The sequence below is a fragment of the Leuresthes tenuis genome, unplaced genomic scaffold (genome assembly GCF_036924035.1).
Source record: "Leuresthes tenuis unplaced genomic scaffold, fLeuTen1.0.hap1 SCAF_2, whole genome shotgun sequence".
Lineage (NCBI taxonomy): Eukaryota > Metazoa > Chordata > Actinopteri > Atheriniformes > Atherinopsidae > Leuresthes > Leuresthes tenuis.
The window spans coordinates 26,553,116-26,580,408 of record NW_027325356.1 but is presented as its reverse complement, the minus strand read 5'-3'; the positions used below and the strand labels follow the sequence as shown (position 1 = coordinate 26,580,408).

General features: G+C 40.7%; 2 protein-coding genes across 4 annotated transcripts; both read left to right on the top strand.

The window, feature by feature from the left end:
• Positions 1 to 972: 972 nt before the first annotated feature.
• Positions 973 to 5,834, top strand: LOC140302088 (cell surface A33 antigen-like). Its single transcript, XM_072380846.1, has 7 exons — positions 973 to 1,158; positions 1,909 to 2,075; positions 2,162 to 2,378; positions 2,778 to 2,942; positions 3,779 to 3,895; positions 4,017 to 4,146; positions 5,293 to 5,834. Exons 1-7 carry the CDS (start codon positions 1,119 to 1,121, stop codon positions 5,708 to 5,710), a joined length of 1,254 nt encoding a protein of 417 aa, XP_072236947.1. The 5' UTR covers positions 973 to 1,118; the 3' UTR covers positions 5,711 to 5,834.
• Positions 5,835 to 7,167: 1,333 nt separating this feature from the next.
• LOC140302087 (uncharacterized) lies at positions 7,168 to 25,502 on the top strand. Of its 3 annotated transcripts, XM_072380843.1 has the most exons (10): positions 7,168 to 7,383; positions 9,829 to 10,215; positions 13,038 to 13,157; positions 17,123 to 17,179; positions 19,806 to 19,952; positions 20,034 to 20,201; positions 20,624 to 20,752; positions 21,086 to 21,431; positions 21,503 to 22,238; positions 23,939 to 25,502. In XM_072380843.1, the coding sequence occupies exons 1-10, from the start codon at positions 7,221 to 7,223 to the stop codon at positions 23,972 to 23,974; spliced, it is 2,289 nt and encodes a 762-aa protein (XP_072236944.1). In that variant the 5' UTR covers positions 7,168 to 7,220; the 3' UTR covers positions 23,975 to 25,502. The 3 variants fall into 3 exon arrangements, with proteins under 3 accessions (XP_072236944.1, XP_072236945.1, XP_072236946.1); XM_072380844.1 differs by lacking the exon at positions 17,123 to 17,179; XM_072380845.1 differs by lacking the exon at positions 20,624 to 20,752.
• Positions 25,503 to 27,293: the final 1,791 nt, after the last annotated feature.

The window sequence follows — 27,293 nt, the reverse complement described above, 5'->3', positions numbered from 1 at the left end:
ATTGACACGAGAAAATCTCAAGAAAATTAAATGAAAAAAATATTTTCTGTCATGAGTGTTATTTTAATGTATAGTTTTAAAGTTTGTGGAAAATGGAGTTGGCTGTAATGAATGTTAACGTTGTTGAATGTAATGTTACATTACTTAAAGTAAAATTAAATTGAAATGGGAAAATTAAAAAGAATACATTCTGATATGTATGTCTTTTATGTAATGTAGAAAAAAATATATAGAATAATAATTAATGATACTATACTGTACAGGTAAAGGTCCATTTTTGTACTTCAATGTAAGGGTACAAAATTGCCACCAGAGGTACAAGATTGGTCTCTGTAAGGTACAAACCACAAGGGTACAAATAAGTACCCAGTGTCAAGGGTACAAACACATAGCAGCTCAAACTAAGTCAAAGGAGTGTGCGCTTCTCTCAAAATCAGATAATTTACGAGTTAACGAACCATGCAACTTCTCTTTTGGTTTCTTTCGTGTGCGTGTGTTTGTCTGAGTCATTTCTGTCACTTTGGTAAAACCTTGTCAAACAGGTTTGACAGGAAAAAACACACTTGTGTTGTCCCAGCAGCACACATTAGGTTTCAACACTAGCCTTGCGCTCCGTCAAAGTTTGGTCAATCCTTTAATGCTCCTCGTGTTTCTCTTACAACACAAAGTTAATTGTTACAAAATAATGAATAAAGAAATTAGTCTGTTAAAACTATGGGCTGCAGACACCACAAACCACTAAAAGCCAAAAAAATTACTTCTTTTTTTTCTACACATTTGATTCTACTCGCCCAGCTGTGTCAAATCCAAAGACAAGCTCTCTGAGGAAGAAGTATCCCTTAACAGCCAGGTATGCTGGATGACAAGACAAGCAGAGACAGGTACAGTGGGCGGAACAAAAATGCAAGCGGTGGCGCAGAATGTGCTGTGATTGGTGGAGAGCAAAGACAATCATCCAGGGCTGCAGACTCGCCCAGCGCGCTCATCAGTATATCGGCTGCTTCGGGTTTCGATGCAAATTTGTCCCAGACGGCTCCAGTTCCCATTTTCATTTCTGTAAAAACGACCAAATAGAGAAAAGTGAGCGAAGGTTATTTCGAACAAATAAAGTCTTTGCCATGGAGAGGTGGACTTCTACATTGACTCTGCTGTGTGTGGGTGAGTATCATTGTAAGAAATAATCATTTGCTCATTTACTTTGCACCTTAGGTAAGGATCGACCACACCTGTTTGCGCACCTTCGGTTCACCTTTTGAAAAGAAAACCAGGCCCTGAAAGCCTTAATACGCGGTTGGTCTGTCTTAACGATTCCTTGACTTATAGTTCGGATCCTTCTTATTTTTTCGACAATTAGGCTACACGAGAAAATGTCGCCAGAGTTAAGAAACAGCTCTTAAAATCAGTCTTGCGAATTGTAAATTGGTCAGCCCAGCACAAACAAGTAATCGAAAGAGTTTTGTTTCACTGTGTTTTCCCGAAAATTAGCGATGAATCATTGAAAGACATTAACTCAGGATTGCAGCCAAAGTATATGTTTTATTATAAATAAATCTACTTTATGAAGAATTAAGTATTGTCAAGACGTCCATTGTTCGACATAATTCAAATATCAATATTCGGTATAGCAGAAAAGTGAAAGCAGAAAACATTCATGTAGGATGGGATTTTTTTTTTTTTTGCCAATAAATAAATACAAATTAAAAGAAAAGGATTATACTATTTTGCTGTGAGTGTATGTGGGCGGGAGGGTGGAGTTACTGAGTTGAGCAGATCTGATGCCAAACCATTTATGATAATGCTCTAAAGCAGGTACAGCATTGTCAACTTAATTCCCATTCAATGTTTTTGTCAATGAAAGATGATTGTATTGAGTTGATAATGATATATATTCATTTAATGTCATGACAGTGTGGTCAGGTGTGGCCGCCCTCACTGTTACCATCCCTAAAACTGAGTATGAGTTTGCCAGAGGTGATAACATCACACTGCCCTGCTCGTTTAAAACCATCAAAACAGACCCAAAAGTAGTCGTCATCTCATGGACTGTTCAGGCTGCAGTAGTTAATGCTAAAGAGGTCAGTATCTATCTGTCCATTAGTTTGTTTGTTTGTCTCTCTGGCTGCTGTCTGTATTACTGTCATGCTTTTTTTTTCTCCAACAGACCCTCATCCTCACCCACTATTATCCTTCTAAGACCACTGACATCAAATCACAGTATGAAGGTCGGGTATCCCTGGATCAGGATATCAAAACAGGGAAAGCTAACCTTAAGCTTTCCTCCATCACACTTGCAGACAACAAAATTTTTGAGTGTCGTATCCAGATCCCCGGTGACGATGAGGGCATACCGGTCGACACTGCACGTTTAGTGGTTCTAGGTAACATTTTATTTGTTTTCAAGTAGATATTCTGCCTTTAAGTGCTTGAGCTGAGTTGCACTCTGGCTTTCCATTCCTAACATTGCGAGGTTAGTGTCATCTACTGTTCAAAGCCATGACAGTTTGGTTAATTAGAGCCTCTGAATTGCCTGTTGAGGTTAATATGAGCATGAAGAGTAGTCATTCTCTATACTATATGTTCTTGCCTGTGATTGATAAGCAACCTGACCAGGGTGTAACCCGCCTCTGACTTCAGCCACAATTGCAAACGGGTGTGAAGGATGCAAGCATAGATTTAATCATATGTTCCTATGTAAAGCAGTTGAAAACTGCGAAAAATGGGAAATGTTTTTATCAAAGGAAAAAAAATCACACTTATTATTACTTCTCTTTTCCAAGTGGCTCCATCTCCGCCTATTTGTAAGATCCAGGGAACAGCAGAGTATGGCCAGAACATCAACCTCACCTGTTATTCCGAGGAAGGTTCCCCTCCTCCCACCTATAAATGGGACAGCCAGGATGTACAGAGAAATCCTCGAATTCCTGATCCTAGAACCACTGACAGTAAGTACCGATGACATCCTAGAAACATCATATCTTACCTTTACAATAAAATAATATGGGTGGAATAAGCATGGGAATTGAACACAGTGCTGCAATTCTAGTATACAAGGTGGAATCTTTACTTTTGGGAAATGACAACTGGAAATAACTGGAAATGAGTGTTTTTATAAACAGTCAAATGCGTGCAAACAACAATTCTCAGCCAGGTTTGATCAACAGTGAACTACAGATCGGCATATAGTTCTCCCAAAAGGAAATTTTAGAGTAAAAACGAAGGCTAATGTTATTTTATGTTTAGTGTTTTTTTTTTTTTTTTTGCTTCTGAAGAAAGATATGAAAAATATTAACAGAGTGGGACATTATACAGATAGATAAAAGCTCTATAAGTGCTCTCTTGAAGACGCGCATTGTAACAACATTGTTTCAAAATTGGCTCGAATGTAGCTTATGTTTGACTCTTCTGTATGTCAATGTCTTGCGTATTAGTTAATACTGCAATAACAAATTCATAATAAGACAAAAACAGCCTCTACTTTAATGCTTTCCTTGAAAAAGCTATATTCCATAGAGTGTATGCTGACAGTAACAATACATAGCAGAGGTTTTCAGGTGAATAACTGACAGACGAAGGCAGACCAGCACTGGTTCCCAGTGTGTGTTAAAGACATATTCCCCTCCTCTGCATCACCATGATATACAATACATTTTTTTCAAAAAAACTTTGTTTATGCAGTGTTGTAATATTCATTGTCTACAATATAAAAGAAGAAAACAATTAAATCACAATATTAGTGACATACATATACAGTTTATACGACTGACTTTTTGTCTTTCAGAGGGAGGCATTCTGTCTCTATACAATATCACCAAAGACACCTCAGGATATTATGTTTGCACATCGAGGAATAAGATCCGCTCTTCTACCTGCAACATTACCGTCACAGTCATGCCACGTAAGAGAGACCTTTGAGTGGCTTTTCATTTATTTTCATTGAATATGTAATTCTATCACTTTATTATCATTTTCATTCTCCCCTGTTCCTTCTTTAAACTCATATTTCTTCAATCCCGCAGCATCCATGAACATTGGTTCCACTGCAGGAATTATTGCTGCGGTCGTCATCTTTTTGATTATCCTCATTATCGTCATCTATTGCTGCTGCTGTCGCAAGAAGAAAGAAAAGGAGGAGGAGTATGCCATGGGGTAAGGTTTTTCTTGTGCATGCAAGCACACAGACCCATTCACACTGAATGATGAACAAGATCCATAGTGTAAAATTAGTTAAATGTCATATTTGACTCTGGTCATACCAGGACATTCAGGTTTACAACCACATAAACTTGCTAAGACACAGAAACAAAGTGTTTTTTTGTACAGCACATTTTTTTTCAGAAGAAAATTGAATATGTTTGATTATGAAATCCAAAATCAAAGAGGATACTGGTTATAGCTGCAAGACTTTTGGTTGTACCAAAATTCTGCTTTGAATCTCCCTTGCACCACTTACATCTTCAGAAAAGCGTATGTAGCGTTCTCTGTAGCATAATTTCATGAAACAGCCCTGACTATTTGTGGGATGGAGCTGTACAGTTAATATTTATCCACCGTGACGAACTGTGAAATAAGAAGCTAGCAGATTATAAGGAGATGTAGATGCAAGCAAGGTGAAGACAAAGGAAGAAGAAAGTAGAAGCAAGAATAAGTATAAAGCCAGACTTCTTGACCAACTGAGCGAGGCATGGGAACCTAGAGCTTGGCCGAGAAGCTAGCCAACTTGGGTTCGGTTGGCCAAGAAATCAGGAGCTAGCAAAGCTAACAACCAAAAGAGCAGGGACATCCAAGCCACAGAGGCTGGGCATTTCTCTGGAGACTCTGGAATTAGTCGAGCTAGTGGGTGAAAGAGCTGGTTCCTCCGAGCTACAGAAGTCCGTTGCTCGGCTGGAAACTCAAGAGCTCGCTGAACTGGTGGCCAAATGCAAGAACCTCTGAGTTGTCCATCGGCTGTGAGACAAGAGCTCTACATGCTGCTTGAGCTGGGTACTATGCTCACTGTAGCTCTTTGTTGGCAAGCAGTGCCGCTGTAATACTGTTGATAGCCATAGAAAGTGAATGCGTTGTCATTCTGATACTCTGCATTATCTAACATACATAATTAGTCACATTTCTTAACAGAATTCCAAGAGTTGATGGTGTGCAGAGCATTAGAAATACCTCAGATTACTCAGCTGACCATCAGATAGCTATAGAAAATTAAACTAATGTACCATACCTGCTACCAGATTTCTTCAGCCATCTTATTGCACTGTTTCTTTACCCCGAGTATCTGACAGTGGTGCATCTGCTTTTCAGGAAACGTGAGGAGGAATACCATGACAAAGAGCCGGATAGAAATGGGGAGGGTCGCCAAGGTGATGGCGGAGAGAGCACACGAGACTATGATGACTCCAGCGTAAGGAGCCCAATTGACCGTCGTGACCAATATGAGGAAAGAAGTGAGCGTGACTATGACCGCCGCAGCGACTACAATGACCGCCGCAGCGACTACGATGACCGCCGCAGCGACTACGATGACCGCCGCAGCGACTACGACAATCGGCGTGAAAAATATGGTGACCGCCATGAGCGCTATGATGACGACCATCGCTATGATGATGATGAGCGGCGCTACAATGATCGCAGAGACCAACGCTATGAGGATGACGACCGCTATGATGACCGTGACAGAGCACCGTCCAATAAATCACCAAGGAGGGATGATGATTATTAAAGCCATCCACCCAATGTCCATTCTGCCGCCATATCCTCCTCCGGTTTTATGTTTGTTGGTTTTACACACAACTGGATCAACAGTTTGCCCCAATTGGCCTATTTACGCTATTATTAGCCAAAAGAAATTGCTATACTTTTAACATTGACATACGACAAACCATAAATTTTAAGGATAGAGCTGTTTACAACATCAACAACAAATGAGGATCAGTTTGGGAAGTGCAGGGTGCAGCCAGTGCTCATATTATTTTATTTAAACAGTGAGCTTGAGGCTGGAGATAACGGTTACAGTGTCTAGTTCATATACAGTATATATATACATACATACACACACATGTATGGTTCCAATCTGGTGCATTGCTCTAAACACAGGAAAAATATGCAGCACAAATGTTGCCAGATGTGTGGAAGTGAGCTGTGTAAATAAATGAGGTGGTGTTTTAGCTTCAGTCTCACAAAATTCCTTTATGTTTTAGTGTATTGACTAGAGAACAATTTTTCAACTTTGTGTTCTTTATTTTTACCCAGAATAATATTGCTTAAATTTACTTGCTTTTTATTCCTATGTAGAAACAATATTTTGCCTGCTTTAATGCTCTCTGTATTCTAATTTTCTTTTTTAAGTTCAATGTTATGAAAATTGGCACAACGTCCGATGTCAAACTTCGTGCTTCATAATGTCACCACTGGATTATGCTGTTTTATTTTTGTATGAATATGCTGTTAAACGAAGGGGGTTAAATAAAATGAACAAGGCAACATCTCTGGATCCTGAACACCAGATGGCAGCACAGAACCTTATAAAGAGCGTTTCATGCATGTGATAAAAATAAATAGAATTTTCATTAGTCGTAGAGACAGTGCTGTAGCGTTTCTAGTAATTTATATTTTTTAACTGGGGGTCTGTCATGTCTGCAGTTTTTAAGCTATTATTTGAGCTATTAAGCTATTATGGTTGATAATTCAACTTCCAATTTACCACCCATCCATTGTCTGAGCCGTTTGAACCCCTCACTCCCTGCTGTGTAAAGCTAAACAATGACACCCAAGGTGGGCTCATCTGAATTTAAAAATAAAATTAGATCCGTTTTAAAAGCGGCCCTCAAAATGTGACATTACATGTCATTCTCTACATGTACATGTCACCTTTTGTCATAGAAACAAAAATATATTATTTCCAATCTACTGAAATGCAGATTTCACAATGTCAGAAAAAAGAAATTCCAAGTGATCTTGACAGAAAAAAGACAAAGACTTTTACAAGGGCAACTCATGTCCTTTAAATGTAATTTGACATCTGATGGGCTTACGCGTTTATTTAATGCATTCAACAGAGGGATGCAGTTCATATTAAAACAAATAAATGAATATCGTAAAGTCTGTTTCACGGGACACATTTAATGTCAGTCTCAAAGAAGCTTTTATTTTGAAGATTTCTACCGGAAATGTAAGGCTTTATTGTCAAACGCTTGACGCCGGTCCAGCTTCTCGAGCGCTGTTGTCAGGTTATGAGCCAGTTAACGGTCTGCACGAGCCTGAAACAACGTCCAGGAATGAGAAGGAAGAGGAAAGAAATCAACATTCGCCGAGAAATGTTCGTGAAATTCTCCTGCGGGATTTGGAAATTGTTTTTGACCCCTATGTGGTGGATTTTCATCGTTTGTCTGACAGGTAAGAGAGAAAAGGATGCGGTCCAATCTGTGGGTAACAGGTTGCTAAACTCAGAGTTTGGAGTAACAGTAAAGTTACGACTATTGCGACGTAACGCTAAAATAACCTACTGTTGTGTGTTAATGACCTAACACCAAAAACTGGGGCGAATTACGCAGTTATTTTCAATATCTCGTCCCACAAATAATGTATGCTCCTGTGTCAGTATGTACGTGTATTATTTACCATGTATTGCTGTGTTTTTCCCGGTATGCTCGCTGTGCTGCTGTCCACTGACATTGGATTTAGTCATGTGTGAATGATCCGTCCAGAAGCTTTGGGGGCTGTGGATTAGGAGGCCCAACTTCAGACAAATTTAACTAGGTGAAATTATAGTTAAATATAGTCCTGTAATATATATAAAAAAACTATCCTAAAATTAGGAGCAATATATCAAGAACTTATTGGGATAGGGATGAGATGAAACTTTAAAATACAAATAAATGAGAATTTTAAAAGCAATATGTAGCATATCACTGAAAAAGCATGTGCCAATCCCATTAAGTTATTGTCTTTGAAAATATTATTTGAAGTATAAATTTTAGATGTAAGCAATTTATCAGTGTTTTTTATCTGTAAGATCCATTTTATCAAATATTAAGGTAGCCTGTAAAGTCATGTAAATATGACATGCTGTAATAATGACAGAGTACATCATAGAAATACTGTAGTAGCTTGTGAGCTTATTGTTGTCATTTATGTTGTATTATGAATACGCTTTGATCAATCTTTTTAAGTTTACTTGAGGGCAACGTGCCATATTTGTTCTTGTGCTACACAAAGTGTGAGCGCTGATTGATCGAGCTTAATGTTTTTATCTGGTAAATGAGGTTTTATTTCTGTCTTTGCAACAAAACAAACATGTTTGAATTTCATTTGAACTCAAACTTCCTTTATACTGATGTCTAAAACACAGACTATCCCTCCACCCTCCTCTCACTTTCATTCTCTCCTCCGGAGGTGGCCTCCACTGAAAACTAATAAATCCAGGATTGCCTCAGAGCTCTGTGATCCCAGGAAGACCAGCCTTGTTTCTTCTGTTTCTTTTTTTTCTTGTTCCAGTTCTCAGAAGTCAAAGTAATGTTCTCCCTGAGGAATTTTTTTTTTTTTTGGGGGGGGGTACTTGACATTGCTGAAAGCAAAAACAACTCAGAAAGCACGATTTATGTTTGTGTTGGTTTTATCAGGTTGTTTTCCACCTTGAGAACAAAGCATTCATGTCATTCAGTTGTAATGACGTGAGTTATCTGTTTTCTCTGTTTATTAGAACGCTTACGTTATAAACACACCTAAAAGGCTTTGTGCAGAAAATTTCAGGATTTCCGTTTTGTTTTACTTTGTCAGTAATTTTGTTTGCAGCTAGAAGAAGAACAACAAAGAATATTCACAACTGAATTTCTGTATCATATGGGAGTAATATAAACAGTCTTTCTATCTCTATAATGGGGATGGTGAAAAGCCCAGTCTTTGTTATACACAAATTGTTAGTTTTATCCAATTCAAAGAGCAGAATTTGAAAATTGAGATAACGAGCTCAGAGAAGTTCAGAGAAAACGAAAAAATGTTTTCTAATTTATTTTAGAACTACTTGATAGCAATGTGTGGTCTAATGATTTCTACTAGAAAAATGCCTTATTCATTGTAAAGGTCTGTAAAGAACCATGTACAAATACTCTTTGTAAAGCTAAGACTGTGCTTTATTTAAATTTCATCAATCAGCTCTCTGCCACCCAGAAAAAAAAGTTAATTCAGGTTCATTATTGTTAGCGTAAAGACAACAAAACTGGTCTGGTCTTATTTAAGTGAACCCCCCACAAGTGTTCCCTGTTTCAGTTTAGCTTTACCTCCCACTGCTCGGCCTGACAAATACACAGACACACGGGAGCATGAACAGATGTTTCTGGGTGGTTTTTTATTGTTATTAAAGAAGGTTTCTTTACTAGTGTGGGTTGCATCTGAACTGCTGGGCCCATGCTCCTGGTCATCATGTGACCCAAACCCCCGGCAGCTTCAGAAGCTCCAAAACAACATGAGGTCAACTCAGATTTCCGTGAGCACAAGCAACTCCGACAGTTGCACCGCGGTCTTGTTTATCTTGCCAGTTTGTGCATTAAGACCTTTCTGTCCAACTGAAAGGAAATGTAAATTGAAAAATGTTCATACTAATATTTTTAATCTCTTCTGGTTAGTGTGGGTGATTTACATGCCATCCTGGGATATAGTGGAGAGATCATGTAATGTAGGAGATATTTTCAGACAGATTTAAAAGACTAAGGCATCTTTTTATATATCAGCTCTAGAAACACTGATGACACAGTAAATGCGATGATTATCTAGACTTTCAAATCTTTTAACCCTCCCTTTGTTCGCTCTTTATTAATCCCTAATCATTTTCATCTCCCACAGGTGTCTTCCCCCCGTCTTGCTCAGGCGTTCATGTGTTTGTGAGAGATGAGAAGAGGTATGCTATTCTCTTCCAGTCAGTGGTTCTACCTTGTCAGTACACCAGTGTGTCCACCCAGACCGCCGTGGTGCAGTGGGTCTACAAGTCGTATTGTCGAGACCGGACGAGGGACTCATTCAGCTTCCCCGACAGTTTGAGTGGAAACCTGGGAGGAGGCGGGCTTACAAGTGGAAATGCTGGGGTCAGCGGAGGTTATGAGACGGGTATGACGGCAAGCTACCTCGACTGCTCTGACAACAGCCGCACTGTCCGAACTGTGGCCTCCATCTCTGGATCCTCAGTCACGCTGTCAGAGTTCTACAAGAACAGAGACATCTCCATCATCAACAGTAAGACACTCCCCCTCTGGTTGAATTTCTCTCATGCCCGCCTCCAGTCCTCTTCAAATCACCACATTTCTGTTGTGTTATTGACTGATTTGAGCTCCCCAGCTCAGATTTGAATGGACGTTCAGCAGCAGCCATGTGTAAACATGCCTTTTCCATATCTTTGTCTTTAGTTCTCCATTTCTTGTAGTGTTACCACCATGTCTTTAGAGTGTCATCTAAGGGACACTGCTGTCCTGACATTTATGTGTGTGTAAGCACTTGTTGAATACAGTGAGGTAGTCTTCAGATTTATGGGGCCCTGACTCTGGCTGAAGAATTGCCCTTCTCTTCACAAGCCAGGATCCCAGACAAAAGTAATGGTTTTCATGCTGTCCTCTCATTCATCTTGACCCCCTAGTCCTTCCTTCTGATGTACTTCAATGACCCACTTTTAACTTTTTTTCTCTCAACATCCCACCAGTCAAACTTGTTTTTGTCAGTATAAGGCTTTCTTTGAGTTTGCATTTTCCCTTTTTCTCCATCTTTTTCTGTCTCACTACACCAGGTCAGAGTAGTGATGCTGTAAACGGCCAAAAAAGTTAAAGCTTCGTTGCCTTTGGAGACGCCCAGTCATCCATACCCATGTAATCCTATTCAGGGTCACAGTGAGGTTGGAGTCGCTCCCAGCATGCACTGGGCAGGGGGTTCTCTGTTAATCACAAGGCTAACTCACTCAAACCAACACAGTTAACACGCAGCTCAGCGGATACACTCACACCTTATAAAGAAAAGGATTTTTCTCCAAGAGGAGATGTAGCTCTACAAGGCAGCTTTTATGGAAGCATATCAGAGACTGGCCACAGGAAAAGGGAAGTGAAAGGAATTATACAACCCATTTCCTGTCTGCTGTATAAGTGTGACTGCTAACAATAGAGTTAGCAGCCCTGCATTGTCACGTGTTCTTCGATTCTTGGACCCCGCTTATATTTGAATTCAAACTTTATGTATTATCGTGAGCTCTTAGGGGTGCATAAGCCAGCCCAAATAACTATTTTCATGTGTATTGTATGTGTAGTTCATGTTTAAAAATTGTTTCGTTCTTTCTGCTTGTCTGGTTTGTTGAGTTTAGGTGTGGAGGTGTCATCATGTCACCAGCTTATCAACAGGAAAAAAGACATTCACTAACAACATTTAAGTAGTTAGAAGAATTTTCATTTTCATTTTACTAACATTTTTCAGTTCTGGGCTTTCATCAGGAAGATTGCAAATACAAATATCTCTGACCTCAACCCCATCCAGTGACTTTTGGAGAAATAGGAGCATAAACAATGAGCCTAGTCTTATTTCCCAACATTAATGGTCACCTCAGTAAAAGGATGACTGAGTGGCTTAGAGGAAGGTAATCCCTGCAGCCAGATTCCAAAATCTAGTAGAAAGTCTTCCCAGAATAATGGATTAGCTGATTGAAGCCTGTGCATTTAGAATGAGGGGATTGTAAATGTGCTGGATGTAGTAACTGGGTTGAGATATACTGTGTTTTAGTCTTCAAAGTTAATACTGTCGGGATGTCACGATTGCCACAATTCTAAAAACGTGTCGGTACTTGTTTTTCTACTGTACCGCAGGTACCATAGGTACCGGGGATGTAATTCCTCCGGACGTAACGTAGGCACCATATACACCTACAAGTGTTTTAGTGTGCTGTTAAATGCTAAAGGAACACAGAAGATGACAACTGCAGCCACAGCTCCGCCTCAACTCGTCGAAAAGAAAAATACTAAGAGTCGTGTCTGGAAGTACTTTGTGTTTGAGGCGGATGATCAGGGATTAGTAATAGATTCGCTAAAACCTATATGCAAACGGAGCTAAAGAGCTTTTCAGATAAAAGGAAGAAACACTTCCAATTTAGCAAAGCACCTCAAAGACAGACATGCAGATTTATTCACAGAAGTCAAGGTGAGTGAGTTTGAAGTCATGTTAACGTTCACTTTGCTGGAAAATTCCCACTTATTGTTCCCCATCGAATAGATATGAAACGCATATCACAAGAAACAGCGGAAACAGAACTTTGCAAAGAGTATCTGTACATACCAAAATAATCACGTTATGAAGACAACAAACGAACAGAACAAAGTTATGTCTTTGCAAAGTACGGCTGAATAAGTTGCAAAGTCCACATCACTACACATTGCACTATATATAAAAATAAACAGCAGAACGCACCCTTTCCGAAAGTATTCCTTGTTTCTCTGAGACAACGCAAGTTATCCGGTTTTGAAATAGATTAAATAATGTATCTGCTTACACTGCAAAGACTAAAGTTGTGTTCAAAAGACATACGCATACCGCCGGTAAGCTAAAGCTACAGTGCACATGCACGATAGGCAATAAATATGTTGTTTTTTCAAATGACTAAATCATAGAATATCCCACTATCATAGTTCTGATATTGCCTAAACCCAATTCAAATGGATCACATGTTAATAGTGGTCATTTTTATTTATTACTTGAACGCCACATGCCAGTGCCACTGTTGTTTTTTGTCATTTTCAAATGTTTTTAATAAAGGAGTATGTTGAAGTACATGGAATTTATTGTTTTGTTTTTTTTGTTTTTTACCGTGATATCGAATTGGGTATCGAGAGCTGGTGGAATTTTACTGGTATTAGTATCGACGACTAAATGTCTGGTATTGTGACATCCCTAGATTACAGTATATAGAAATGGAAACACGAAGGAGCTTAAGGGTAATGATTCCAAACCTGTACCATTTATATGTTCTGGAAGATGCATGTAGAAAGACATATTATCATTTTAAACCTCTCCCTTTTACCCTCACCTAGAGGCTGATCTGCGAATAGGGGAGGTCCAGTGGGGAGACAGTGGCGTATACATCTGCAAAGTGGTTATATCTGATGATCTAGAGGGACAGAATGAAGCCTCAGTGGAGCTGCTGGTTCTTGGTAAGCTGCCTCTGCTTTCCTAATGTTACCATTGTAAAGGATTTTTTGTGTACATGCACAGCATTTTTCTGACTATTGACCTTAATCCAAATGAGAATATATTCTTACACGAGTTGCCGGTATGATATTCCAGTCATATTCCTGTTTACAGATTATTATTATTATTACAGAGCCTGTGTTGCCAGATCTTATAATAGAAACAAGCAACCCAATCTATGAAAGTAGGCCCAAAACAAGAAACTCTGGCAGGATGTAATAGGGCGATTTAGGTGTATTAATTAGGACCACATGACATCACTGTATTTTCGCGCCGCCATATTTGTGTCCGCCTCAGATCACAGGTTACAGCGTTGTCACGTTACCAGAACAAGTGGAGTAGGAGGAAAATCAGCAACAGACCGAAAGGTGACATTATTTGAAAGATGCCAGGAACATGTTGTGCTGTTGGCTGTGATAGCAGTCGACAAAGAAAACCTAGATAGCAGTTTTATTCCATCCCAAAGGACGTAGACCGGCGGAATAAATGGTTGGCTGCAATAAGAAGAGACCACTGGCAGCCAACAGCTAACTCCAGGTTGTGCAATCAACACTTCCTGTCCCATAAGTCCTCAACTCTATCTAATTTTTATTTTATTCACCGGAAACCCCTTACAAAACACACCAAAAACATGATTAACGCTGACACTACGTTACCTAATGTGATGTTAGTTATCTCAATGGAGATTCACATTGTGTGTTATGCTAACGTTAGCTAACTTTATCTGATTACGGTACACTCAAAAGCTGTGGTTTGAGCTGATGTCAGTCACTAATTAACTATTATTCATACCTACTTTTGTCGTGGCGTGGGTCCTTAAATACAATGAAATATTGTAGTTACTCACCGGCCAATTCATAAGTGGCCACTGTCTAATGCAAAAACTGAGGAGAGCTGTCAAATTGGACACAAATTTGGCAGCGGTCTCATCGATGTGACGTCAGTGGTATCCATGGATACATGACATATGTCTACATAATACGACTAAGACTCGCATATTCCTCACAGCTTAATTTGTTTATTGCTTGATATGAATATGGATTTATTCAGCTCTTGGATTGTCAAAAATGTTTAAATGTCACTGTCTTATTTAGAATAAAGTCTTATTTGCAACATCTGACTGTTGCTGTGCATGAAAACATCGCTGTTGAGTGAAAAGGTGTTCTGTATAAATGACACAATACCATGGAAACTCTCACAGATACTTTTCTTTCTCTTTGTCCTGTTTTATTACTGAGTGCAGGACAGAATACTGCCTAACAATGTAAATCAAATGTTCTCACGAGATACTGTTGTGTAACAGAGCCTTTATAATCAGTCTTATTTATCGGCAGCAGCACAATCCAAGCTCATTAATGGGCTGATTTACAACAAGCAGGACAGTCTGGACAGGATAATATGTGTAGCAGCTCATGCTGTGTTACCGGGGTTTGACATTTTTCTGAACAGCCTTTGATACTCACATGAATATTCAATATTCTGATGCATGTGTGTGTGTGTTTGTGTTTCTCTTTCCCGTGTACTGCAACATATCTGCAATGTGTGGTGCGGTAGCGACTGTCTACTTGTGTGTGTGCTCATTTACAAGTGTTACCATAGAAACTGACATGAGGCTGTATGGCTCCTTGGTGCCTTAAAACTTTCTGAGGCTGAACTTTTTGTTTGGCTGGCACTCGAGAGACTTATCTGTGTGCACAAAGAGACACACTCACAAGAGCAATACATTGTTACAGTTTCAGGTTGAGTGAATTGGTTACGGCCCCAGTGTGACAACACGTTCAGGTCAAAAATGGGATGATGTAACGCTACAAACAACTGAGGATGGGACGGTTCTGCTGTGTGAGATCTTGTGTACAATATTTAACCTGGCATGATAGCCGCTAGATCCATCATGGCGTCAAAAGGCCTGTGTTTCTCGGTCTTCTTGTAGCTAATATGCCACGTGAGGCACTTGTTTCCATAACAACAGTTGGGGCCAGGCTCAGGGGGCCTTTTGTCTTTTTAGCAAACTGCCCCACAGAAAAGAAGACAGGGAAGATTTAATGATGTAGAGGAGGCATGGCAGAGCACAGTGATACAATAGATGGAGGGTGATAGATGGAAGCTTCTTACTAAAAGGTGCTCAAGCACCATGAATGCATTAATAAAAGGTCTGTAGCTCTCCATGCATCGTGGCCACTTGGTAAGCAAGAGTTACATTAAATAGGATATTAAAATAAGTTAATCGGTGGTCCCAGTTCCAAACCAAGACTCCTAAAAGCATTCTAAAATGGGGTCAATATTTGTGGTGGTGAATGTTATCTGAGGTTCCGGTGATAGTGTTGCTCTTCACTGTAAGCTCTCAACATGTTGTGAAAGTGAACAGCAGCCTGCAGGCAAATTCAACAGTCAGTACAAATTCCACAAGTGAGCTGCGTTCAGATGCTTTTGCAGGAGAGGGTCAGCAGACAAAGTCACAAAAAAAACTAGAGGTGTCTGAAAAATACAAAAGCTAGCAATGCCAGCTCTGCTCGTAGTTCCTGGAGTTTATGTGGTGACTGAGCTCCTTCTAAATAAAATGAATAGTTTCTTTTTTCTGTTTTCAAATCCAGCAAAGAACAAATTTAGCCTTCCCCAAAGATACAAAGTGAGGTATGTGCACTGTCAGCCAGAGCGAGGCCAAGAAAGTCCAGCTTGCTCTCTGCTTCCTCAACCCTCCCTTTTCTTCACAAGCAGCAGTCCTTTCCTCCTTTCTGAAATGATCACACAATCAACAGTAAAGCACCAGTATCCATTCAGGTCACTGTGATGTGCTTCCTTTTTCACGTTTCATAAAGCTTCACTTTGCTCAGATGAACCTGTGCACATGCCTGCAAACATTTTGACGCACATTTTTGTACCAGCCTGTGACACACTTACACTTAATCTACCATCTTTACGTGTCACTCAGACATCTGTGGGCCTCCTTACAGCAGTCCTCAAAGAAAACCTGAGAGGAGGACGTCAGTAACACCAGTAACCAGAACATCAGCTTGAATTTGAATAGCTTTTCTCTATTTCTTAAAGTGACGTTTCTTTTTTTTAACAATTTTTATGTATAAGTAATTAATCTAACTGTCCACCAAAAGTACAATTTCCAAGATTTGACCTTAAAGAAAATTCATCACTATGTATTTACATAAAGCATATTTCAGTTGAAAGAAATAAAAGTAATAACCTTCTTTTGTTGCGGTCTGTGTGTGCTGAACATTCAACAGTACTGTAACCAATCACCATTAGCCGCTGTGACACTGTCACATCCTCAAAAGCCCCCCCAATCGTTGTTCTTGAACCATCTTCTCTACTTGTGCTGTAAATGCGTCATACCAATACTGACAGAACATATCAGGAACGCTCTTCAGCATAACTGAAGTCGAGAACACATCAGGATACAGAAGCTAATGGGTTGGTGATACATGCAACTTGACTTGACTAGAGGATTGCGGTAATTTGACATTTCTATGAAGAAAATGGATGTTTCTCTGCCATCTTGTTTGTGTGCTCTGGACCTTAGCCGTGTTCCCACCTGTGATATTTGCAGTTCTGCATGTAACATTACTCACAGCTCATGTCCATTTATCTACCTGAGAATGAATCACTTTTCAGTCTGCAGTTAACCTAGTCCAGCACTTAAAGTCAGAGATCACATGGTCCGTGTGCCCATCAGCTGCTCCGATAGGAAGACTTTCAGAAACTAGTCCAGAATGTTCTTTTATGCATGCTTCTGTTGACCTGCCAGCTCTATCTTTTTCTTGTACTTTCTCCGTATTTTACTGCATTTTGGTCTTAATTATCTTTAATGCATGTTGCTGCAGTGATATCCTTATTGCTGAATTACAATTTGTATCGACTCCGTTCCCTCTTCTCCCCTTTCCTCTCCTCTGGTCACCTTTGCTCTGTCTCTCTCCAGGTTTCTCAGGAGTGCCTGAAGATCTCCTGCCAGACTTTGATTTGAAGATTATGCCAGGTAGGGGCATAATGCACTCTTTCCCTGCCCTGCTTCCTTTCATTCATACTAACCCTGCTTCCTGCTTAAACTCTACAGTAGCTTTAGGAACCATTTGTTGGGAGGATCTACCCTGGAATGGAATTTCTACACTCAACATGAGATGCTTAGAGCGGGGAAAAAAAACTCCTGTTTTCACATCTGGATCTGGGTCCATATCAAAACTTAGTCACTTCCAAGCTGGATCAGGCTGCACATCTAGGTTGAATTTTTTCTCTCAAATGTGTCCAAAACATTGAGAATAATCTTGCTAATAAACAAACCAATCATACCACAGCACCTCCTAGGCACATTTAATAAGATGACTAGGCTCTGACACTGGGCACAGGAAAAAGACTGTTTTATACCTTGTTTAATGCTGTACTATCTAATCTATTCTCTTCTCAGAATCATAAACAACACCTATTTGTGAATCAGCTCACAGGAGGCTTTGACAGAGTTGCATTCAGAGCCATTTTTAAGACGACAGACTGATCCACACCCATCAAATAATGAGCTGACCGTTACTCCCACTAAGATGAGCTGTGCTGGAAAACAGCTATTATGGTCATTACAGTTATTTGTGGTTGTGGTCTACATGTCAACATCATTTGTCCACTGCCTAGTGAAAAGGCAGTAATAAGGAGGGAGGGAACTTTGTTTATTACACATCAAATTCCTTTAATATATTGTTGATAATCCCATAGTTTTAAAGAAGCAGTGAGTGAATACTTGGACAATGTGTAAGCGACTCTGCCTGAATTGTTACAAGACATTTATTTCAACTGTAACCGTTGCATTTGAAGGTGTTCGTGTTCATGTTGACTCATACACAGTGCTCCGAAATGATTGCATGTTCGGTGGTAGCTGGAATAAAGCTGTGTGTGTCTATGTGTGGAGGAGTCACGGTGGTTGCAAAGAGTGAGTTGAGATCACATTAAAAGCCATTTTAAAAGCCAACTCTTCACTATCTTACAGAGCAGCATAAACTGCCCTTTTCCTTCCTTTAGCAAAAACAGATTTCCTGTGAGTGTGTGTGTGTTTTTGGTGTCCGTGGCTGTGTGTGTGTGTGTGTGTTTCTCAAAGAGAATGTGAGCTTGGTTATACATTGTTGAAGATTTCCTTATCTGCCCTGTCCTTCCCTTTCCTTTGCTTTGTCCTCAAAGACAGATACATGTAGTCGTATCAGTTGTACTGATTGCATCTTCCACTTCAACACCGCAGTACTTCAGCAGTTCATGTCAAACTATCTCGCCTGTTACTGTAACTCATTTTCTCTTAAGTTGGCCATGTTTTTTGATTTAACACAATCCAATTGCTACTTCCCGAAAACAGGAACAATCACTTGACTAGATAACGATTCAAAATAGTGTACGGGTCATTTTTCACTGATCAAGCCTTCTGGCCCCATCTGGTGTCTCATTGCTTTTATGATTCCTTTCTGAATTTCTACAGCAAATACAGTAAAACAATAACACACCTCTAAGCAGCTGTCATACACGCATATGGAAAAAAAATACATATATATATATATATATACATGTTCAAAAGTTGTTTAACTTGGATGAAATCTTTGTTGTTGTCTTTGTTATCCTTTTGTGATTCTAACAACAATTTCCTTAGGAGGTCACAGTGTCCATCTGTCGGATTTATTATTTGCTACAGACTTTATGTACAACTACATGTTAAAACATTAGTGGCGGCCTTGTTTAACAGTGACGCTTGACTGATTTGATATAAAGGCCGTGAGGCGATTGTTTGCATTAACTGTTACTTAGTTGCTATGCCTTTGATGTTTAAACTGTAATGTTGTTTTTTTTAGCATTTCACTTATTTATCACCACTAATGCCCATTTTTCTAGCTTTAAGTTCTTACACTCCTGCTCATCAACAGGGTACACACAAATACAACAATCTTACAACATATTGTCATGTGGTCATTTTTTTCAGATACAATTATTTACTAAATACCATTTAATAAATGTAAATGTACCATTCATTTCCGACGTAAATGTGTCATTCTCAGAACAAAGTTGCGCATACTGTTAGGCTTGTAGCATCTTTGTGTAATCAAAGCACGACGTATGAACAATCACTGTTGACATACTTCAGAGGGAAAATGGGAGGAAACAGGTGAAGTTAGCTCACATATACAGACAAACTGATTTTACACAGTCTTGGATGTCTGCTTATTATACGCATGCTGAACAAATGCTGCATTCGATATAGCCTGAAAGTGGGAAATCAGAACCCTGCATTAAGTCATTGTTGATTTATGTCAAATGCAAACGTCAGGGTTGAGAAACCTTACCTTGAATTACTCACCAAGAAATCTGACTTTTTGTGGTGTATGATTTTTTTTTTTTTTAATCAAATACAAGATAGTTCTTGGAACTATGGTTGCATTCTGGGTAACGTATGAATTAGGCCTTGGCAGATGAGAGAAATGTACATGGAAGAAGATTTACTTTGTTACTTTTTTCCTTTCCACTGAGACTGACAGTGTCACAAGCATCCGCTGCTAACTGTGTGAAATAAGATGGATCTTATTTATTTATTTATGTCTGCGTTTATTGATACATATCATTTGTGTTGTGTGTTCTTGCAGAGTGGGTGTTTGTGGTGGCCGTGGTGCTCGGCAGTGTATTGTTCCTGCTGTTGGTTGGGATTTGCTGGTGTCAGTGCTGTCCTCACTCCTGCTGCTGCTACGTCAGCTGCTGGTGCTGCCCTGACACATGCTGCTGCCCCAGACACTGTGAGTGTAAACACAGATGAAGAGGAGCTCTGTCCTGAGAAACTGACTCTGGTCTGAATACGATTGTGTTTTATTTTTTAGTGTATGAGGCAGGTAAAGGCATAAAGTCAGGCACCTCCAGTCCTCACACACCTGCCTACCCTCCGTACTTTGTCTCTGGTGTGCCTACCATGGTCCCCATTGCCCCACCATCTCTGGTGGACAAAGTGTCCTCTGTTCCACCGTCAGATGGCACCCTGGTCACAGCAGGTGAGGTCAAGCTTTTTGTCTTTAAATTCTTTAGAAAAACTGAGTTTTTGAGTTGGGTCTAACTCTGGACATGTAGAAAAATGAAGAATTTCAAATATTTGATCCAAAAAGGTTCATGAGCAACAGATTCTCACGTTCACTTTCTTTTAAGTTGCTTTATGTGAACATTAACATCATTAAATTACATAAGCAGCCCCTCCCCCAATTTTCCATAGTGTCACAGTATTATCTCATTCTGTGTGAAACACTGGATGTCTATGATTGAAGATCAAACCTCAAGCATTCCTAAGAATATAGTGGGCCACAGTGTGCATTTATATAAGTATTGTGAAATACAAAACATGCTAAAACATCAGAACACTTCTCAAGCCAATAAATACAAGTTCTTCATCCTGCTGAGTCAAGTGTGTGCATATCTCCAGTGCCCATGCACGCTGTAGGGGTTCCCTACCGCATGCCTTCACCACAGGATCAGGACTCTCTCAGGGTGCTACAGTATGTAGAGAAACAACTGGCTCACTTCAACCCTGCCAGGTCCAGCAGCCACCAGTGTAAGCGCCATAAACCCCCTCTGCCGCTTTGCTACTGAAGCATGCTGATCTGGTCTGATAGTGTCCTTTAAGCTTTTTATTATCTTACGCTTGTTTCATCACACCCTGCTGCACTCTGGCTTTCTGCCTACTGGATTTTCTATTGTTCAGATGTGAAATAGCAGCAGATGTGCATGCCAGCTTACCTGAAAGAAAAAGTTTTAACAGCTCTTATTCCAACACTCTCTTTCAGACTTTCTTCATCTGTGAATCTTGCTTTTGGAGAAATTGTTTCTTCATCTATTAATTTTTTCTCAGCAGTCTTCATTGATAATTTCATTTTGACCTATCCAGCCTCTAGTCTTTCTGAGCTGAGCTCCCTTCACGAGGGTGAAACCAGCTTCCGCCAAACCTACCGAAACGTTCAGAAGAAAGCTCTGCCAGCCATTCCTGATCATGACTCTCAGCCCGAGCCGCAGCGCTACCGTGACAATCACAGTCCAGAACCACAGCGTCACCGTAATAATCCACCTTCACCCCATCGCTATCGACACAACCCTGACTCAGACGCCCGTGACTGTCAGGAGGAGCTACTGCTTCCACGACGATACAGTGATGACCCTCCGTCCTCCTCTCAGTCACACAGAATCAGCCGGAAGCAAAGGCAGCAGAATGTTAGTGAGGAAGACAAACACAGCAGGTACAGATATTTGTGATTCATAGCAGATTCATAGATAAAAACATACACTAAATCTGTTCCATGTTTTGTAGGTGGAACCCTCGTTCAGAGCACCTGCAGAGAAAGACATATCGTACCACCGAACGAACGGGCTCACTGGATGAGCTGGAGGAGTTTGCTGCTTCTTACAAGCAAAGGGGAGGCCGAGGAGCAGAGCTGAGGGAAGACGAAGGTGGAGATTATGAGATAGAGCTGAGGGAGTTCAGTCGATATCCCTCCTACCGCCATGGTCCTCCTCAGCATTATCACAACAACGAAGATGAGCTCAGTGACCACAGCGATCACGAGGATCATTCCAGACAGAACAAGAAAAGCAGACATAACATTAGCCCACTGTCTTCTCCTAAAAGGGGGAGGGGCACATGGGAAAGAGAGAGCACCGTCCCACCTGCTCCCACAGTAGGTCCACCATCAACTTCTTCTCAAGAAAAGGACTATGACGCTACGTTCCTGAACAGCCTGCTGGAGCGGAAGGCTAAATTGCGAGGAGTTGGCCCGGGGAAGAGTGGGGCCCGGGGTGAGGAAGACTCAGATACACCTTCAAAGGGCAGCTCAAAAAAGAGCAGTGGGGAATCCAGTCGGCACTGCAGCCGCTCTCTTAATAACAGGCCTGAGGCAGGCTCACTGTCTCCTTCCTCAGAGACAGAAAGAACCAGAACTGACAGGCCATCTCCACGGCCGCTCCCAACAAATACTCGCCCCTCTCAGATACCTGCTCATTCCCACACCAGTCACAGAGAGGAACCCAGAGACAAGTCCCGGAAGGTGGTGAGTACCAGCGAAGTCTATAGATTACTGACAGGATTGTGTTCTGGTTATTCAAATTTTCAGAGACGTGGCGAAAAGGGTATTCTGGATCATTTCCATAGCTTAAAACGGGTTACTTTACTGAAATATAATGAGAAAAATGTCATTATTCTGTTAAAGTGAAAGCATTCAAACGTTAATGTCCTTCATGGCTCCATTCATACATACGTATGACACAGTGGTAAACATTCAGCGCTGCAGAGTCGGTTGGACTCAAGCGATGTGATAAAGCGTTTAACCTCTGCAGAAACTGTTGGTAGGGAATTTCATGGGGTTGGAGCGTATGGACAGTACTGTTTAATAAACAATTTAATCACGCCATCTTTGCATTTGCTCTGAAAAATAAATCATCAGCCAAATTAACAGCCAAGGCTTCTGTCTGTTCATTCTAATGCTTGCAGTTCAGACTTGTTTGGAGTGATTTGGTAGATGTTAATAGTTTTCATGGAAAAGCACCCTAGTGCTCATGACAGTGTGCCATTTATGTGCTGTCGAAAGATGGAAAGCATTGTCTGAAGGGGGCTTAAGCAACACTCTTTGTGCTCTGCTTTTGGGGGAGTGTATGTTATGGTCTTGCATTGTAAGACAAATTATAAAGTGAATATTTGGTAAGGGACCCGACCAAATGGCTCTGGAAATAATTGTATCGGCCTACAACCAATCAGAGCAGAAAATGTGTTTTGCATAGTGCAGATCAACATACCTTAAACACACTCCTTTTTTGAGTCTGATGATGTCAAACCCGTCACTTATTCAGTGATAGGTTGTGATTGGCTGGGCTGGATAAGGCCAGATGGAACTCTCTTTGAATTGGACCGGGCTGAACGGGGAGTTCTGCATTGACTCTGCAGAGCAACACCGACAGCCTCAAACATAATGTGTGTTCTGCGTGGAATATCGGAAGAACCAACACTGACTGCGTGGGATGTGCAGTAATTTAGCGTTTTCCTGTAGGGAACAGATGAAATGAGAAGCGAGAGCAAGATACGAGGAGAAATGAGTGTGGAGCTCATATATTTTTTGTTGTCCAAAGTTACAAACCACTGAGTCTGATATTTTAAACGGTCCCATGATATTTTATTTGTATTTGCATACACAATAAGTAGTCGTTTAATAAGTAGTCTCCTCCTTTGTGACACCTTTTCTGGTTTAAATCCCCCAGAGTTTTCATCAATCGTGCACAAAGACAGCCCAGTTATGATGTGATTTTAGTTAAAGGCATACGTTTGGGGGTTCTGTGTGGGGAGGTATAATATATATATAACATTTGTCAAAGTTTCATAGGCCTACAGTAAGTGTTGTTGTTGTACCTTTAACAGGTCAGGTTCAGATGCTACCAGAATGAACACTAGGTAGACTACTCTGTTCTGTATCCAACAATCTAACTGGTTGTTTACTCACTGACAAACCTGGGTCCAAAATGTTTTTCAGCATTAAAACATCAGCTTCCTGGCTTTGAGCAGCGCCTTCTAAAAAAAATAAATAAAATAATGTGGAAAAAAGACGAAAAGCAGTTTGCCCCAGGTTCTACTTCACCATATTAACCATATTAATTAGCTAACGGTCTCTTTAGTGTCTCACCCTGCTGAACAGTGCTTTAATACTTCTGTGGTAACTCTTTGTTGTTGCTCTGCTCACTTGAACTTTTTTGTCCTCACCAGAGCACTCTTCTCAGCCGGGATTCCCTCATCGTGTGATCGTCATCGAGCCGCAGAGACTGCAAGCGCTGAGCTGAGCGGGTGCAGCCACGATGCTCTGCAGGAACGGCATCCCAGCCACAAAAAAAACAAAAAAAAAACAGATGGAATTGACTTTGAGTTTGGATTTTCAAACAAAAGACAGCTGCCTGTGAAACATAAGGAGAGCTGGATCAGTTCTGATAAGCGAAGAGGAGGCTCTCTGTCTGTGACGTCACTGAGTGATGAAGTCACAGGCTTGTGTCACGTATATCTCTGCTGGACTAACGCTTAACTAGTGTGAGCAGGACATATGACCTGGAGTGTTCCTCTCAGCACAGCGCTGTTCACCCCCCCCCCCTTCACCCCTTTAGAAAAGCCTCTGGAGCAGAGACCTGCTTTACGCTTCCAGTACAACGAGGGCATTCATTTCCATTTGATGAGATATGTGAATTAAAGAGCACCCTTGCAGAATAGACGGTGAATGACAACACCATTATTGTAAAGGACACACTGTATCGGCAGTTCTAAACAATAAGCACACTGTGTCATTCAGTGACACATTCGAGGACTAAAACACTTAAGTGGGTGGGGGGTTTGCAAGAGCTTCAATGTTACCTGAAGCTTAAAGTTGTGACCAAATAGCAGAAATGTAATACAGCTCTCTCCCAGCAATCCTCAACAGTTAGTGTAAAAGTTGTTGCTCATTGTAACGCCCCCTCAGCTCTATTAAGTGTTTTAGCATCTTCCAGCTCCTTGCTTTGTCTTTGGTTCAGTTTCACAGCTCTCCTCAGTGATGTTTCCTGCCAGTGTCTTGTCAAAAAAGCCTTTTATAAACACATTGAACGCAGCCTGCCCTGCACTACACAGCCCATGATCAGCTGGTGAACAAAGTGGTCTCACTTATAGTCCTCAGGAGATGGCCGAAAGTGAGAGATCTTCATGTTGATTTGAATTTCCTGGAAATGTTACCAAGCACAATAGAATGTTTTAATTTGTCTCTACAGCTTCTTCTAACGTAGCTCTGAGTCATTTAATCACACATGCAAGCGAGGGACGTGAAAAAGCATTCACCGCCATGTAGCAAGACACTTTTTAATGGTACAACCACATTTACAAATAAGTTGAGGCCTTTGTGAACTGCAGATTGGAAACAGAGTGCAGTGTGTGCTCATTTTGAAGTTGGTGCTGGCAAACAGTTTGGACACCAGCATGTTTACTGCCGTGTCGCATCGCCTAATCTTTCAACATCACTTTGTAATCATCTGGGAGCGGAGAAAAGGACTTTGTGTAGAGTCAAAAGCCAAGGCTTTTCCGATTCTTACTTGATATGGGATGCCATTTTATTTTTCTTGTCACGATGTGCCAGATGTTTTCAGTGAGTGACGGGTCTGTACTGCGGGGGGAGCAGTGAAGAACGGGGCTCCCCGCAGTACAGCCCAATGTTGCTTTGGTACGTTCAGAGACCTTCCTTGAAAAGCCATAGTCTGGATGGCAGCATATGCAGCTACAAACTCTGTATGTGTTCCTAAGGCTCTGTGTTTTTATTTGTATGATCGCAGCGCTGCCTGAGGCCCAGTGATCACAGCCACTGAACACGGGTTTTCGACCTGATTACTTGCGTACAGATATTTTTCTTGTTGTCTGAATGTTTTGTTGCTATAATGTACCAGAGACGAAATCCACTCATTTTCATCACAGCTTTACGCCGACAAATGTCATTTTATTCAGTTGTAAAAGTATTTGATCACACAGGCTTGCGTGTGGCGAGCCTCTTCTCCTGTGAAAGTGTCTCTGTGACGCCCTCTTTGTACGTAATAGTGACACTGACCTGTTGCACATTAACCTCGTGATTAAGCTGTTTTTTAGTTTTTTTGTGACTTCCTGTCTTCTGTTGACTTGCCCCAGCTTTTTTTTAAACAACGTGAAACAGAAACAACCTGTATTATTTTTTTAAAGTATCAAATTTGTGTGTTTGTGGGCGTTGTTTTAATAAAACATTTCACTAACTTGGGGGTGGACTAACTCTCCTAAATGACCTCGTGTTTTTTGCTCTGGGATTTGCAGCGTTGAAGCTTCTAAAGCAGTAATGTTACCTTGCCTCTATCCAGTATTTCAGTTCGTCTTCCAGTTAAAAAAAAAGAGTTTGAATCTGTTTTATGGTTAAAACATGCGCAAAACAGATGTGTTCCATAAGGGACCATAACCTGATGTGATGTTGCATTTGTTCTAAACATTAATGCATTGAGCCTTTGAAAGATCTTTGTGGTGAAATATGAGAACATTTTGAGTGTAAACCTGTGTATTTATGTGTGGTGCTGTATGGGATTGTTAACTTTTAAATGCTTGTGTTTGTGTAAGCACTCGAGTGTGACTGTATTCATGAGTCGAGGTGTTTTTGGGTGACTATAATCCAGTCTTTGCTGCTGCTGAGTCAAGAGTTAATCCTAACATGTGCTCTCAATAGCTCCACACGGCAACACACACTTGTCCGCAGCTTTTTGCAGTAGTCATGTTACTAATTTCTCCAGCAGTGCCCCACAGCAGCCCTTTGTTTGGTTGCCTTCATCGTGATTTCTGCTGTTTGGTACTGACATCCACGCTTTTTGTGTCTGTGTGCGCGCGCGCGCGCGCGTTTGCTCGCTAGAGAACGATGACTCCTTACTTTTCTGTAAGGGAGTCAATGTGTGGCTGAGTATGACTCATGTCTTTGTTCATTGTTGTGATCACAGACAGCTTATTTTGACTGCACAGCTGTGTCAAAACTCTCATTAGTTCTGCCGCCTCAGCCATAGATATCTGCTCTGTCCGCATGATTTTGTTTTTATTATGTTGCAGGATGGAAGGCGTTCAGACCAACTGTGTGTTTCCTTACAACTTGTCATCAAATAAACCTAAATATGACCCCCTGGTTTCACTGGAACATTTTGTGTAAATACCCGAAGGTGTGCTGTTGGCCTGTTTTGAGCTACAGAGCTACAGCTAAGTATGTTTTCATGATAGTTAATGCTTGAAAACTAGTTTCTACTTCCTTTGAAGATGAAAACACATACGAAGACATAAGAAGTTACTAAAGTTACTACTTGCACATTCAAATCTACGATAATCCAGTGACTAAATGTAATCATAGCAGCCTTTTGAGTCATCTAAAGAACAATTTTTGAACACAAGACTTCCGCTTTGCAGCTCAGTCAAAGATTTCAATACTTCCACAATTACAGAAAAACCCAAAACCTGAATAATGCAACAGGAGTTCCTTTACTGACGTGATTCTGTAGTATCATCTGCGATGGGAGGGAACGGTTAATGCAGTGACCGCTCACTCCTGATGTCATGTCAG

Excerpts from the sequence above, each read along its gene's own strand:
- LOC140302087 (XM_072380843.1), top strand. The coding sequence starts at position 7,221 with ATGAGCCAGTTAACGGTCTGCACGAGCCTGAAACAACGTCCAGGAATG. Across the intron at positions 13,158-17,122 it reads AGTGGAGCTGCTGGTTCTTG|GTTTCTCAGGAGTGCCTGAA; the intron begins GTAAGCTGCCTC and ends GTCTCTCTCCAG. Across the intron at positions 22,239-23,938 it reads GAGACAAGTCCCGGAAGGTG|AGCACTCTTCTCAGCCGGGA; the intron begins GTGAGTACCAGC and ends TGTCCTCACCAG.
- LOC140302088 (XM_072380846.1), top strand. The coding sequence starts at position 1,119 with ATGGAGAGGTGGACTTCTACATTGACTCTGCTGTGTGTGG. Across the intron at positions 2,379-2,777 it reads TGCACGTTTAGTGGTTCTAG|TGGCTCCATCTCCGCCTATT; the intron begins GTAACATTTTAT and ends CTCTTTTCCAAG. Across the intron at positions 4,147-5,292 it reads GAGGAGGAGTATGCCATGGG|GAAACGTGAGGAGGAATACC; the intron begins GTAAGGTTTTTC and ends TCTGCTTTTCAG.